The sequence below is a fragment of the Raphanus sativus genome, chromosome 7 (assembly GCF_000801105.2).
Source record: "Raphanus sativus cultivar WK10039 chromosome 7, ASM80110v3, whole genome shotgun sequence".
NCBI classification, from domain to species: Eukaryota; Viridiplantae; Streptophyta; class Magnoliopsida; order Brassicales; family Brassicaceae; genus Raphanus; species Raphanus sativus.
The window spans coordinates 18,905,787-18,919,367 of NC_079517.1; the positions used below are offsets into that span (position 1 = coordinate 18,905,787).

Below are 13,581 nucleotides of genomic sequence, written 5' to 3' on the forward strand. Positions count from 1 at the left end.
TCTCTTATTGTCACGGTGCCATATCAATATTTAGCTTGTGCCTCCACAGATGAACTGTGGACTTGGAGTCCGTTGGTTTTCAATGGAAGAACATGTCTCCCCTTTTTATTCGCCTAAAAGGTTTATCAGCTTTTCATGCCGAGCTAGAAACCCTAATTGTGCGGGCAATGCCATGTCTTTAGGACTTAGATTGTTCATATTGTTGAGTACTTTTGAGACTATTTCCACCAATCCCTTGTATTTGAGGGTATAAAGAAATCTCCTTGCTGTTTGACAAAAAAAAAAAAAAAATCTCCTTGCCATGCTCTATGTCATATTCTTGTAAAAATGTCATTCATGACTGAAAAAGTGAAAATTCGGAAAAAAATGAAGACAAAATAGGACAAGGAGTGACTTTTATCCACCTTCCACCATGTAACTCAACCAAAAAAACATTGTAGGTGAGATCATTCTGCAACAGATCACAAAAAGAACACATTTCTGAACTTGACTTGCCGCAACATTTGACCTTTGGCTTTGAGAACCAACCAACAAAACAAACGTCTGGAAACTATGACTAGCGAACGAAACAGAAATAGTAATTAATAGTCCGTATACTAATTTGTTTCAAATCATGCGGTAAAGATCGGATATATAATTAGGATAAACCAAACTTAGGTTCACTCCCTAAAGGGAACCTCTATATTCACCCACCAATATGATTTAGTTATTTGAGATTTGATATCTCTTAAAAAAGAAACTAAATAATAAGAATTTAGTGAAATAAAAATATGTTTTTAGATAAATAATTATCAAAATTTTTTTTTTTAATATTGATAAATCTTTTAGCAAATACTAAATTTTAAATCCTAAATTCTAAATACTAAACCCTAAACCTTTGGAGAAATCCTGAACCCTTAGGCAAATCTTATACCCTAAACTCTTAAAATTAAACCCTTAATTATAAATCATAATATTAAACCCTAAATTCTAAACACGAAACCCTAAACCCTAAACTCCTGGACAAATATTAAATCCTAAACCATAAACCATTTTGGAATTTAGGATTTAGGGTTTAGTATTAGGGATCATGATTTAGGTTTTAGAGCTTAGGGTTTGGTTTAATTTTAAGAGTTTAGGGTATAAGGTTTGCCCAAGGGTTCAGGCTTTCCTTAAGAGTTTAGGATTTAGTATTTAGAATTTAGGGTTTAGGGTTTAGTATTTACCGACGGATTTATGAGTATTAAAATAAATATCTTTTTGATAATTTCTACTATTTTTTATTTCACTAAAAACATAATTTTATTTCATTAAATTCTTATTATTTAGTTTCCTTTTTTAAAAGATATCAAATCTTAAATAACTAAATCCTATTGGTGGGTGAATGTAGAAGTTCACCGTAGGGAGTGAACCTAAGTTTTGTTCAATTGAGATAATTGGATAAAAATGACATTTAGAACTTAAATTTGTCCCACTAAAATTTTGTTTAAGATTTTTGTTTCATTAGGATTTTAATTATTGTTAATACAATTATACCCTTAGATTAATTAAAATATATAATATATGTTAATTATTTTGTTAATATAATTTTATAAATAAAAAGGAAATTTAAAATACAAAGAAAAACATACGGTTAACTTAATTTTTATTCTCTTCGCTTGTTTTCTCCGTCAAAAGCTTCTTCTTCTCTTCAATGGTGATTTCTTCTTCTTTTTCTTCGCATTATTAAAATCAGTCGTCTATGTTCTCATTTTCTTCTTCTATGTTCTATGTTCCTTCTTCCTCATATTTATTCTTCGTTGTTTTGTTGCTTTTTCGTGGCGATTCACTTTTGTTTTTTTGGGATAAATATCGTACTCCAAACCTTCTTGGGATAGATCTATATATAAAAAACTTAGTATTCGATTTATAGACTAAGTAGATTAGTAGAATAAGTATTTTAACTGTAATTAGAAAATAAAATAAAATATGATTTTATATTTTCTATAAAAAGCTTTAAACATATAAATTGTCATATTTATGTTTCTAATAATTTTTATATATTTTTACATTTTTCTACATTTTTAAAGTTAAGTTTACTATTTTTTCTAGGGGTGGGCACTTTACCCGATACCCGAAGTGGCATCTGAACCCGATCCGAAAAATCCGAACCGAAATCCGAACCGAAGCAGCAAAATACCCAAACGGATATTAAGTTAGAAGATATATATTGGATATCCGAACCCGAACGGGTAATACCCGAACCCAAATGGATATCCGAAGATAATCGAATATATGTATACTTACCCTTATTTTTCTAGTTTACATCTCTCATTTTATTTAAAATATTTATACTGATGTTACACATACTTTAAGATCATATAGTATATATATAATTATGAAGAAAATAATGTGATATTTATTTAAAATGCATGTCAAACATTTTGTTTCATGTAAGTTGCATCCAAAGTTTAAAAACAATAGCCAAATTAATATTTTTATTTTTGAAATGTTATCTCCATAACTATTAATCATTCAATCTATAAAAATAGAAAAATCAGTTAAATAAAACCTATACTTTTAAATACAAGAAACTTAAAAAAATGAAAAATTTATTTTTATTTCTTTTAAATCTAAATATCTGAATCCGATCCGAAATAACCAAACCCGAACTAAAAATATCTGAACCCGACCCGAAGTATAGAAATACCCGAACGGGTTCTATATTCCTATACCGAAATACCCGAAAATCCGAAATATCCGATCCGAACCCGAACGGGTACCCGAACGCCCACCCCTAATTTTTTCCATGAACGAAAGGTAAAACATGTTCAGAATTGCCAAAATTACGAGAAGTCCTAGATAGACAAATAAAAATTCAAAGGAACACTACCATTTCTTATAATTAGGAACATTAGCATTATAAAAAGGCAAAGTTGTAGATTTTTATAGAGAATGTTCCAATTTAATCACCAATTAGTTTTTCTTTTTCATACCTACTAGTTCATAAACTGAGCCATGCTAATGTATATGATTGCCAAAACCGCTAAAAAAATATTAGTCCTAATTGCCATTAATGAATTAGTTACATAGCTATCATTAATGAATTAAAAATATTAGTCCTAATTGCCATTATCAATTTTTCTATTTTTTTTTCTTTTCTATTATTTTTAAAAACATATATAATAAAAGAAAATATTTATCAAAGAAACAATAATTTTAAATACGAAAACATATATTATACATTCATATAAAGGAAATTTCACAAAAAAAAAATAATGTTGATATTAAAAATAATTAATTTATTTTAAAAGATAATCTTAGATAGCAAAATATATATAGATTAAGTAACAGAACTTTTTTCTTTATCAAGCTATTTTCTCATATAACTAAACACAACTTCAGTAACAGAAACCAAAATATTTTTAATGAGCTAAAAATATTTAGAATTAATACTACAGAGATGTTGTATTTATATTTTCAAAATAGTTTTTTTAATTTTAAATTATGATTTACACTTTCTTTATATTTTTAAGAATTACATATATAAAATATCTATAAGAAACTTAAATATTTTTTACTATAAGTTTATTTGGATCAAATAATTTAAAATATATTATTTGAAAAATCACTATTCTACGTGTTGCATTCATTTTAATTTTTATGATGGTTAATTACAAATGTAAATTTAGTGAATTGAAATATTATATCTAATTGTGACAATCAGATTTTTTATCTGTTTTCAACTTTTGTTTCCTTTCTATCATATTTCCAAATAACATATATGATGACAAAAAAAAATTATTGAAAGAAACAATGATAAATTATATAAACAAAAATAAATGTTATACATAATATAATTTCAAAAAGAAAGTTCAACAAAAAAATGTTGATATTAAAAATTATATATTTACTTTAAAATAATTCATATATATATTGTTTAAACAAATTTTTATTGATATACCAAAATAGAAATAGAGTTAAAGAATGATATACAACTCAGAAAAATACTATTTCTTACATAAACCGAAATATGTGACATACTATATATATATATATATATAAATTTCTTTCACATTTTCATGATTTTAAGAAAAAAAAAAATCACTAGTATTCGTCTAACAGTAGCCAACTAACATAGCTAAAACGATAAGGATACTGCCAAGTGAAGAATAACCATGATACTGCATCTTTTGCCTATTTAATTTCGCCACTAATTATTCATTTTTTATTTAGTTTTCGTTTTCAATTTGTTGTCAGGAATCTGCAATTTCACAAAGAGATTGGAATTGGATGAAGAGAGTGTCAATGGTTTGTGGGCACTGCATAACGTGGCGATATGTAAGTGGTTAAATAAAGGGAAAATTCCATAAAAATACCCGAACTAAATTTTTGTTAAGCTTTTTAATACCTAAACTTTTTCACTACCCAGTTTAATACCCCAACTAATTATTTTACTCCATTTAATATCCAAACTTTTAAAACTGTGCCCACTTTAATACCCGAACTTTATTTATTTTAATAAAAATACTAATAAGTTTCAAATAAAAGTTTAAAAAATCTCTAAAATTTACAAATAAACTCAGAAAATTCTAAATTTTTTTGGTGTTTGAGAAATAAAAATAACTAAATAGTGTAAAATATTAAATTTTGTAATAAAATTTCTAAGTTTTAAATATTGTATTTAGTTTGTTTTCTGATAAAAAAACGAAATTTATTTTTATCATTCAAATTCATTTATTTTTGAAAAAAAAAAATTTTCCATGGTTTATCTACCTTCTTTTCTAAATCTTAAAATAAAATTAGAATTTTTAATATTTTTTTCTTAGATTTTTTGAGATTTTATTAAGTTTTGTTTGAAACTTATTAGTATTTTTATTTAAATAAATAAAGTTTCGGTATTAAAGTGGGTACAATGTTAAAAATTTGGGTATTAAAATGAGCAAAATAATTAGTTGAGGTATTAAACTGGGTAGTGAAAAAGTTTGGGTATTAAAAAGCTTAACAAAATTTAGTTCGGATATTTTTATGGAATTTTCCCTTAAATAAACCGACGGCTATGTTCGACTGAATTTCATTTATATGGACGGCGATGATCTCTTCGTTGGGAGCTAGCGACGCGTCAGTTTCAGGCGTGCCAAACGTGTCCCTTTTGTCCAAATCACATGGTATGACCTCAGTGGAATATGTACCCCGCTCACGTTCTGTTCATCAGCGCAATTCAGCTCTTTTATTTTTTGTTTCTTTTTGTATTCCGTGCAAATATAACTGATGCACTAGATGCCATGATGGATTCGTCGAGGCTTTTTAAAAAAATATATACTTATCAATCCCGAAAAGCCATCAAGATCGAATACAAACCAAATTCGAACAAAATAATCTAGATTACTATGTTTGCAATTATAGTTTCGCATTACTATACATACGGCGCATTCTGCTAGAGAGTTCAATGGTTACTAGATTACCAATAACCGTTTTCTACTATTGACGTTAATTTTGGAAAGGTGGATACTTCGTTAATTCGGATGCAAGAACCTCCAGAACGTCGTCTGAATTAACCAGTAATCGATGATCTTACCAAGTTTGCATTCTTCTTTATCGTTTAACCGCCACTGTCTCTTAACATGTAAGATCTCCTTAACCTGCACAGAAATGTGTCGAGCACACTACCTAAGCTGACCAAGAGGCAACGAAGGCAATGGGATGTGGGATCCGACCAAATGTTGACACTGCAGCGACCTGAGATTAGAGCCATAAAAAATGCCACTATATTTGTCTCTCACGAGAACCGTAAAAAAATTACTGATGCTTGTCAAAACCAGTGCTCGGTGTCACCACACGACCATAGACAACCACCTTCGCATTGTACGCCGAACCCTAACGAGCCTTAAACCAAGTTGAAATACCAACTCCACCAGTATATATCGACCTGAGACACTTCTACGAGGAAGAGAATACCTCCAGAGCTCACTTGCCCACAACGCAAAAGAAACGATCTCCGACGACACCATCGAGAGACACGAGATTGACCACAGAAGGTGAACAACGCACCAAGATCTGTAGACAGAAGGATCGTCGTAGATCGGAAAGAGCATGGTACCAAATATCCACCACCACATGCGACAGCTACCAAAAGTAGATCTAGGATGAAAACGGTTTACTTTTTGAATCCCTAAAAGCCGACTCCACGCAGAGAAACTGAACCACGAAGCTTTTACGTGTGGATGGTTAGTTCATGCTGCATGATGCCTTGATTTTATATCCTAATCCTTGAGTTTTAAATTATACTTCTTCCGTTTCAAAATGATCAATACTCTAGAATTTTTTTCTAAAATATACATATTATACACTTTTTATACATATAATAATGATAAACTGCAATTTTGAAAATATTAATTGTGTTTACTGAATTTTGATTGGTTAAAAATTGTAAAAATAACTAATCACAGAAAATAATGTATTTATAATAAAAAATTTATACATTTTTAACTTTAAATATATATTATTTTAAGAAGATAGAATATTTGTTTAATCAAGTGTAATTAGCAACATTGATTATATATATATATATATATATATATATATATATATATATATATATATTTTTTTTTTTTTTTCACTCTTCATAATTTTAAGTTTTTTGTATTGCGTAAATCTGTTTATCCTGGATTTGATTTCTTTTAAGAACAAAATTGTTAATGTTTGACAAGTTTAGATTTCAGTTTTAGTTCATGTAATTTATATATTTATCGAATAATAGACAATCTGGATATTTCTAACATCAGTTGGAAGAAATTTTAAATTAGGATTAGACATTATGATATTCAATATCATATCAAGTGTGTTTTTCATAAAAAATGTTTATTATAAATAAAATAAAAATGTTTTGGGCAAAAAAAGTTGTTGTTTTTAAAATGTGAATAAATGACAGGCTATGGTATTATAAGACAAAAAGAGTATAACATCATTTATACACACACACACCACACACACATATATATATACATATTGGGTCGGTCGGAATGAAAATGACATTTAGGTGTTGGGCGGCGAGGCTAAGTTAAAGTAAACATAAACCTCCTTTGTCTACCAGAAAAATAGAAAATCTCAAATTAAAATGACTCAAAACTACTAAACTATTTCAAAAGTTGTGGTTCTGATGGCAATCGGCGATCACCACTGATTTGGTACTATTAGTCTTTTAGTAGGATAGATAAAACCATACCATAAACAAGTGTATACGAGTGGACATAAAGTTCTGTCTTATGAAATCATAAACTAACTAATCTGACACGTTATTTATGTATTCCATGCATGTTGAATAGATTTGGATCAATATTTTCTTGTCTAGGACTTGGTTCAAAGTATAGTATTGCCACAACTTAAAACTTGATTAGTTCCGAGTCTAGAAGACAAATTCTACTAAAGTTTAAACCAAATTCTTATATTCGTTTGCTAATTTAGATGGTTAACAATTGTAAAATTGTATCTAGGGCTCTTGACTTTACGTATTAATAATTCTCAAGAAATTATTAATCATATTTTAGCTTAGGACAACTAGCTTATAATTATTTTGGGAAGTCAGTAAGCTCATACTAATCATACACGCTGCATGCATTTTCTACATTCAATTATTTCTTTTGTTAAAAACGTCATTTCATTACAGAACTTTAGGAAATACGTTGTAGGAAATACAATAACGTATTCTTATAATTCTTAATTTAATTAAAAAGAAATTACATGAACACAACAAGAGGAGCTGCAAAAAAAAACAAGAGGAGCTCTCGCTATAAAACAGAGCACATGTTACTCTCACTAACCACACAACATAGAAGCAAAACAAAAACCATTTGCTGGAAAGGAAAAAAAAAAGAAATAAGTAATGGCCAAGGACGTGGAAGCCGTTGCCGGAGAAGGGTTTCAGACAAGAGACTATCAAGACCCGCCGCCAGCGCCTCTGTTTGATCCGGAGGAGCTGACGAAGTGGTCTTTTTACCGAGCAGTCATCGCCGAGTTCGTAGCTACTCTCCTCTTCTTATACATCACCGTTTTGACAGTCATCGGTTATAAGGTTCAGACAGATAGTACTGCTGGCGGCGTTGACTGCGGTGGAGTTGGAATCCTTGGTATTGCTTGGGCCTTCGGTGGCATGATCTTCATTCTCGTCTACTGCACCGCCGGTATCTCTGGTATGAATCGTCAATCTTGAATTCTTGATTTTGTTTAATATCCACGAAAACGAGTCATATATTTATTACGGGGTCACTGATAATTTGATATTAAATACTTCTAGTTTAAGCATGCTAATTATATCGAGCCATTGATTAACCTAATGTTAACCAGAAGTAAAACATGTTAATTTTAGTTACCGAGCGTACCTTATTTTTTCACTTGTTCACCTTTTGAATTTTGTTTGTTTATATAGGTGGTCACATAAACCCAGCAGTGACATTTGGGTTACTCTTGGCCCGAAAAGTATCCTTGGTTAGAGCCATATTGTACATGGTAGCTCAGTGTTTGGGTGCAATTTGTGGAGTTGGGTTTGTCAAAGCCTTCCAAAGTGCTTACTACGTCCGTTACGGCGGTGGAGCCAACTCTCTAGCCGATGGCTACAGCACGGGTACTGGCCTGGCTGCAGAGATCATCGGTACTTTCGTTCTTGTCTACACAGTCTTCTCGGCCACTGATCCTAAACGCAGTGCCAGAGACTCCCACGTTCCAGTGAGTCAAATTAAAATTATAAAAGCAATTGTTACCCCGTATCAAGTCGAATGTGCATGTTTTCGATCATAGTAAATATTTAATTAACTTGGAATATAAATGAAATGAAAGGTGTTGGCTCCACTTCCTATTGGATTTGCGGTATTCATGGTACACTTGGCTACCATTCCCATCACCGGAACTGGAATAAATCCTGCGAGGAGTTTCGGAGCAGCCGTCATCTTCAACGAGAGCAAGCCATGGGATGATCACGTATGACCTCATGTTTTTCCCTCATTTATATTTTAAGTAACTATATAAGTAGTTTATAAGGGAAGATAAGTAAGCAAATACTAACTTTAATTTGATGATTAAAACATGGAACAGTGGATCTTTTGGCTGGGACCATTCATTGGAGCTGCGATTGCTGCAGTCTACCACCAGTTTGTTCTTAGAGCTTCAGGTTCCAAGTCTCTAGGGTCTTTCAGAAGTGCTGCAAACGTCTAATAAATGCTTTTGCCCACCAAAACGCATTCTGAAATAATAAGATGATAACTAAAAATAGTTATCTTTTCTTTATGTACAAATTATCTAAATCAAATCTCTGTTTTCTTATTTATGTCTTCTACTTGCTTTTGCAATTTCATTCGGTGTAATTGTTTTTTCTTACACCACTGCCAAGTTTATCGAGTGACTGAATTAAAATCAATGAGGTTGTATTCTTGCATTTGCGTTTATGTTTTACCAATGTTTTCGTTTTATGTTTGTTTCTGTTTGTAAATTGGTCTAAACGTTCAAAAATTGGTCTAACTACATATATAATCAGTAATCCCGTAATTGCCTTAAAGTTTCAAAAAAAAAACTTCTAATTGCTGTCTCATCGAGTCCACCTTTTTTTCGCCATGTCTTGTTCAAGAGATGGAGCAGCTGAAGACAGATCTTGTTGAAGAGCGAGCAAAACAACAGGCTGTTCTAAGAAATTATGTTTATCAAATTAATGTATTCTATTATGTTTTATTAGTGACAATGTAAACTTTGTGTTTTAATTATTAGACTCGTATTTATTTGAATTTTGCAGACTTTTAAAATAATTTAAAATTTAAAATTCTCTATTAAACGGTTTTTTATTTTTATTTTAAATTGTAAAACGAAATTTCTAACAGATTTAGCCGTCAGTAATTTTCTACCTATCGAACCTTCGAAAATTTTTGGTCAATATTTCTAACAGTTCAGTATGTCAGAAGTTTTCGACAGTAATATCCATCAGAAATTTTTAATTGTTTTGTCTATTAAAATTTTTCGACTAATAGAACCGTCAGAAATTTTTGACAGAAAAAAAAATTCATTAGTTATCGGTTAGAAATTTCTGATCGTTTCTGAGCGATTATAAATTTCTGACCAAATCTATCAGAAAACGGTGACTCATTTCAGAAACTATAACACTAAAAACTAAACCATCATGACAGAACTATCATCCACCGCAGATTGCAATGCACCAGACTTTGGCCAATCTTCAAGCAGACTCGGCTCTTACAACCTTCTTCAGAATCCTAACTTTTAAAACCTACAAAATAGCACAAACGACCACTAATTCACGCCGGTAATTGCATTGACAGATATATACTGATCGGTCAAAACCGAGACAGTCTAGCACTTGTCTTTCCTGTATTTCTCCAACTGTTGTTTTGTAATAGATATTATGTAACAGTTGATTTTACAAGAAGAAATGAAGGAGGATACTAAAAGAAAAACAGTTGTTAATTTTTTTTTATCAAAAACAGTTGTTAATTTGTTTATATATTTTGAAGTAAAGGCCCAAAGAGAGTAGAGAAAGAAGAATTATAAAAAAAAGAAAGAAAGAAGAATTATAAGAGTAAATACTAATAACAATAAGAGAAGAGATAAAAAAGAGAATTAAATAATAAAACCAATCTTGATTCTGACCGTTTCTAGCGTTGGCTTCCCCGATCATCATTCCTCCCACCGTTGTGTCGATCTTCGCAAAGTTGATTTTAAAAATGGGCAATGTAACCGGTGGAATTCGCCGAGATCCGCCGCCGTACCCAAACCCTAATAATCAACCACCGTTGCAGTATTACCAGTACCACCAAGGCCATTATCCATACCACAATAATCAAGGAGGTGCTACTGCTAGGGTTCCTCCACAGGTTGCTTACGTGGAGCACCAGGAAGCGGTGACTATAAAGAACGACGTCAATCTAAACAAGGAGACTCTCAGATTCGAGCCTGACGAATCTAACCCTGCCAAGTTCCTCCTCTCCTTCACCTTCGATGCCAACGTCCCCGGAAGGTAAACGATCAATCCTTCACATCCGTTAGATTAACTTTAAACTAGAGTAGAGATTGTCTCGTTTCGTTGGATATCTCTTACTTGTCTTTCTTGATCCAATCAAACAGCATCACTGTGATGTTCTTTGCCAAAGAAGACAAAGACTGTAACTTGATTGCTACTAAGCCGAATCTCTTTGCATCCACAACTGTTAGTTTCCCCAAGGGTCTAGGCCAGAAGTTCAAGCAACCTTCTGGAACTGGGATTGATTTCTCTGCTTTATCAGAGGCTGAGTTGGTTGAGGCTAACGAGTCTGATGTGTATCATGTGGCGGTGAAAGCAGAGGCGTCATCATCAGAAGAAGAAGATGAGCTTGAGTCTAGAACGCCCAACCGTCAGATAACTCACGCGGTTTTGGAGAAAGATAAAGGCGAGTACAAGGCTAAAGTGGTGAAGCAGATCTTGTGGGTTAGTGGGAGTAAGTATGTTCTTCAGGAGATTTATGGGATTGGTAATACAGCTGATGGTGGTAGTGGTAGTGGAGAAGGTGAAACCGAGTGTGGTAAAGAATGTGTGATTTGCTTGACTGAGCCACGTGACACCACTGTTCTCCCTTGCAGGCACATGGTAAAGCATTATTAATCTCTGCAATCTTACTTGACCTCATCTTGGAGAGGTTTTTGGGAAAAATATGGCTGAATAGATTTTTGCTAACTTTCCATCTGTTTTTTGGTAGTGTATGTGTAGCGGTTGTGCAAAGCTTTTGAGGTTTCAGACAAACCTCTGTCCCATCTGTAGACAACCTGTGGATAAGCTTTTGGAGATTACTGTCAACACCAATGGCTCCATCCGCTGAGCTCTGCCTCGTTGCTCTTCCCTTGTTTGTACAGAGTCTGTTCTAGCTTTTTTTGGTTGGATATGTTGAAACTCAAGTTACTTACTACTACATCATGCCAACGATACTTTAATATTCCAGTTTTCAAGTGTTTAGTATATATGTATATCATTAGGCTACCTTTGGTACTATTAGGCGAGTTCAGGTCTTGTGATTAGTTTAATAAACAGAGCACTAGAACCAGTAGCAACACAACACTGCAACAGGCCATGGTTTTCGTTTATAAAACAAAAATGCAATATCCCACGATTAATCTAGCCTTCAGCTATATATCACAATTTATAAATATTTTTCTTTTTGAACAACATTTAAAACTATCATTAGCAAAGAGGTTTCAGTACAACAAAGGAGTGACATACAAAAGCAGACTTTACAAGAGAATCAACATAGTGATATGCTCCCTACAAGTAAAACTAAATGCAATGAGAGAGAAAGACGAAAGATGAAAGATGAAAGATGAAAGATGAAAGACGAAAGACGAAAGACGAAGATAGAAACCTAGAACCAGATTTCTCAGAAAAAAAATACGAATTAGAACCAGATTGCTCAAAACAAAACCGATAAATGATCAATTCTGGTTTACTCAGGGGTCTAGCCGTAGAAAATAAAAGTTAGGGTGAATTGGAACATTCCTGAAAAGTAAGGGGTCAAAATAAGAGTTTTACAATGACTGGAAGTGGCTATGTAGTGGATACAAAACACGTGTAATGACATATCTGCGTGTGTATTTGTGTCTTAATAATCTCTTGTCTGAAAACAGATCTTCGTTTCCTACAAATCACTCTGTTTCTCCTCCTACCATTCTTACGTTGCTGAAGCTGATCTTAGAGATTTCCGATCGTATTCATGGATAAAGAAGGTTTCGCCGGAAAGGTATCGTTAAATCATCCCTATACTTGCTGCTTCTGTATGATCCAACGGCTCCTTATCTACGATCCCTATAATTAGATCTCTTAGAGGTTCATTTGATTATTTTTTTGGGGGAATTTAGACTATTTTGTTATTGATCTAAGGAATTAAGGAAACCATGTGACATGCATATTTTAATTTCGAGAAGAAATTGCGATATTCTTCAAATGTGAAACCAGTCTCATCTCATTTGGAAACATTGTTAATAGTGTGATGATTTATAAACAATCGCAATTCCTGTTGCATGCACGTTTTGCTTGGTATATGCGTGATCCTAGTGTCTTTGTTCTAGATCATTGTTTCTATGCTCGGTATGATATTTTATATGCAACTCATTGGTTTGACATTTGATAGGCGGCTGCTGAAGCCAAAGGATTGAACCCGGGACTAATCGTGCTGCTTGTTATCGGAGGTCCGCTTGTTGTGTTCCTTGTCGCCAACTACGTGATGTACGTGTATGCTCAGAAGAACCTACCCCCAAGGAAGAAGAAGCCCGTTTCTAAGAAGAAGCTCAAGCGGGAGAAGCTGAAGCAAGGTGTCCCTGTGCCTGGAGAATAAATACCCACCTTAGATTCACTCCTGTGCCTTGTTCAAATCTGGATAAAGGCTTATAATTTTCATTGAATTTCACACCTTTTTTATGTTTGTTTTCGTAACATTTTGCTTCCTTTGCTTGTGACATGAGTTCTGTATGATAGAAGCCACCCATTTTGTTTGGTTAGACTTTTTTTGGTAAGTTTAGTTTTGCCTTCACATGCCTTTGATTGCAGGGAGTAGAGTCTTCCACATGACTACATCAGGTTCCAACTTCATTTCATCAATGATTTTT

At 32.5% G+C, this 13,581-nt stretch overlaps 3 protein-coding genes across 3 annotated transcripts; all 3 read left to right on the top strand.

Moving 5' to 3' along the window:
• Positions 1-7,766: 7,766 nt before the first annotated feature.
• On the top strand, positions 7,767-9,385 carry LOC108814455 (aquaporin PIP2-1). The gene is made up of 4 exons (XM_018587031.2): positions 7,767-8,147; positions 8,384-8,679; positions 8,791-8,931; positions 9,046-9,385. Exons 1-4 carry the CDS (start codon positions 7,841-7,843, stop codon positions 9,163-9,165), a joined length of 864 nt encoding a protein of 287 aa, XP_018442533.1. The 5' UTR covers positions 7,767-7,840; the 3' UTR covers positions 9,166-9,385.
• Positions 9,386-10,502: 1,117 nt separating this feature from the next.
• LOC108814772 (probable E3 ubiquitin-protein ligase LUL2) lies at positions 10,503-11,974 on the top strand. The gene is made up of 3 exons (XM_018587397.2): positions 10,503-10,969; positions 11,077-11,575; positions 11,685-11,974. The coding sequence occupies exons 1-3, from the start codon at positions 10,677-10,679 to the stop codon at positions 11,802-11,804; spliced, it is 912 nt and encodes a 303-aa protein (XP_018442899.1). The 5' UTR covers positions 10,503-10,676; the 3' UTR covers positions 11,805-11,974.
• Positions 11,975-12,306: 332 nt separating this feature from the next.
• On the top strand, positions 12,307-13,473 carry LOC108814623 (DNA-binding protein S1FA1). The gene is made up of 2 exons (XM_018587234.2): positions 12,307-12,716; positions 13,107-13,473. The coding sequence occupies exons 1-2, from the start codon at positions 12,690-12,692 to the stop codon at positions 13,308-13,310; spliced, it is 231 nt and encodes a 76-aa protein (XP_018442736.1). The 5' UTR covers positions 12,307-12,689; the 3' UTR covers positions 13,311-13,473.
• The last annotated feature ends 108 nt before the right edge of the window (positions 13,474-13,581 follow it).

What these genes read in the sequence shown, in the direction of transcription:
- LOC108814623 (XM_018587234.2), top strand. Translation starts at nt 12,690, where the DNA reads ATGGATAAAGAAGGTTTCGCCGGAAAG. An exon ending in AAGAAGGTTTCGCCGGAAAG is followed by an intron (nt 12,717 to 13,106) that starts GTATCGTTAAAT and finishes GACATTTGATAG; the next exon opens with GCGGCTGCTGAAGCCAAAGG.
- LOC108814455 (XM_018587031.2), top strand. Translation starts at nt 7,841, where the DNA reads ATGGCCAAGGACGTGGAAGCCGTTGCCGGAGAAGGGTTTCAGACAAGA. An exon ending in CTGCACCGCCGGTATCTCTG is followed by an intron (nt 8,148 to 8,383) that starts GTATGAATCGTC and finishes TTGTTTATATAG; the next exon opens with GTGGTCACATAAACCCAGCA. An exon ending in GCAAGCCATGGGATGATCAC is followed by an intron (nt 8,932 to 9,045) that starts GTATGACCTCAT and finishes AACATGGAACAG; the next exon opens with TGGATCTTTTGGCTGGGACC.
- LOC108814772 (XM_018587397.2), top strand. Translation starts at nt 10,677, where the DNA reads ATGGGCAATGTAACCGGTGGAATTCGCCGAGATCCGCCGCCGTACCCA. An exon ending in GATGCCAACGTCCCCGGAAG is followed by an intron (nt 10,970 to 11,076) that starts GTAAACGATCAA and finishes CCAATCAAACAG; the next exon opens with CATCACTGTGATGTTCTTTG. An exon ending in TTCTCCCTTGCAGGCACATG is followed by an intron (nt 11,576 to 11,684) that starts GTAAAGCATTAT and finishes GTTTTTTGGTAG; the next exon opens with TGTATGTGTAGCGGTTGTGC.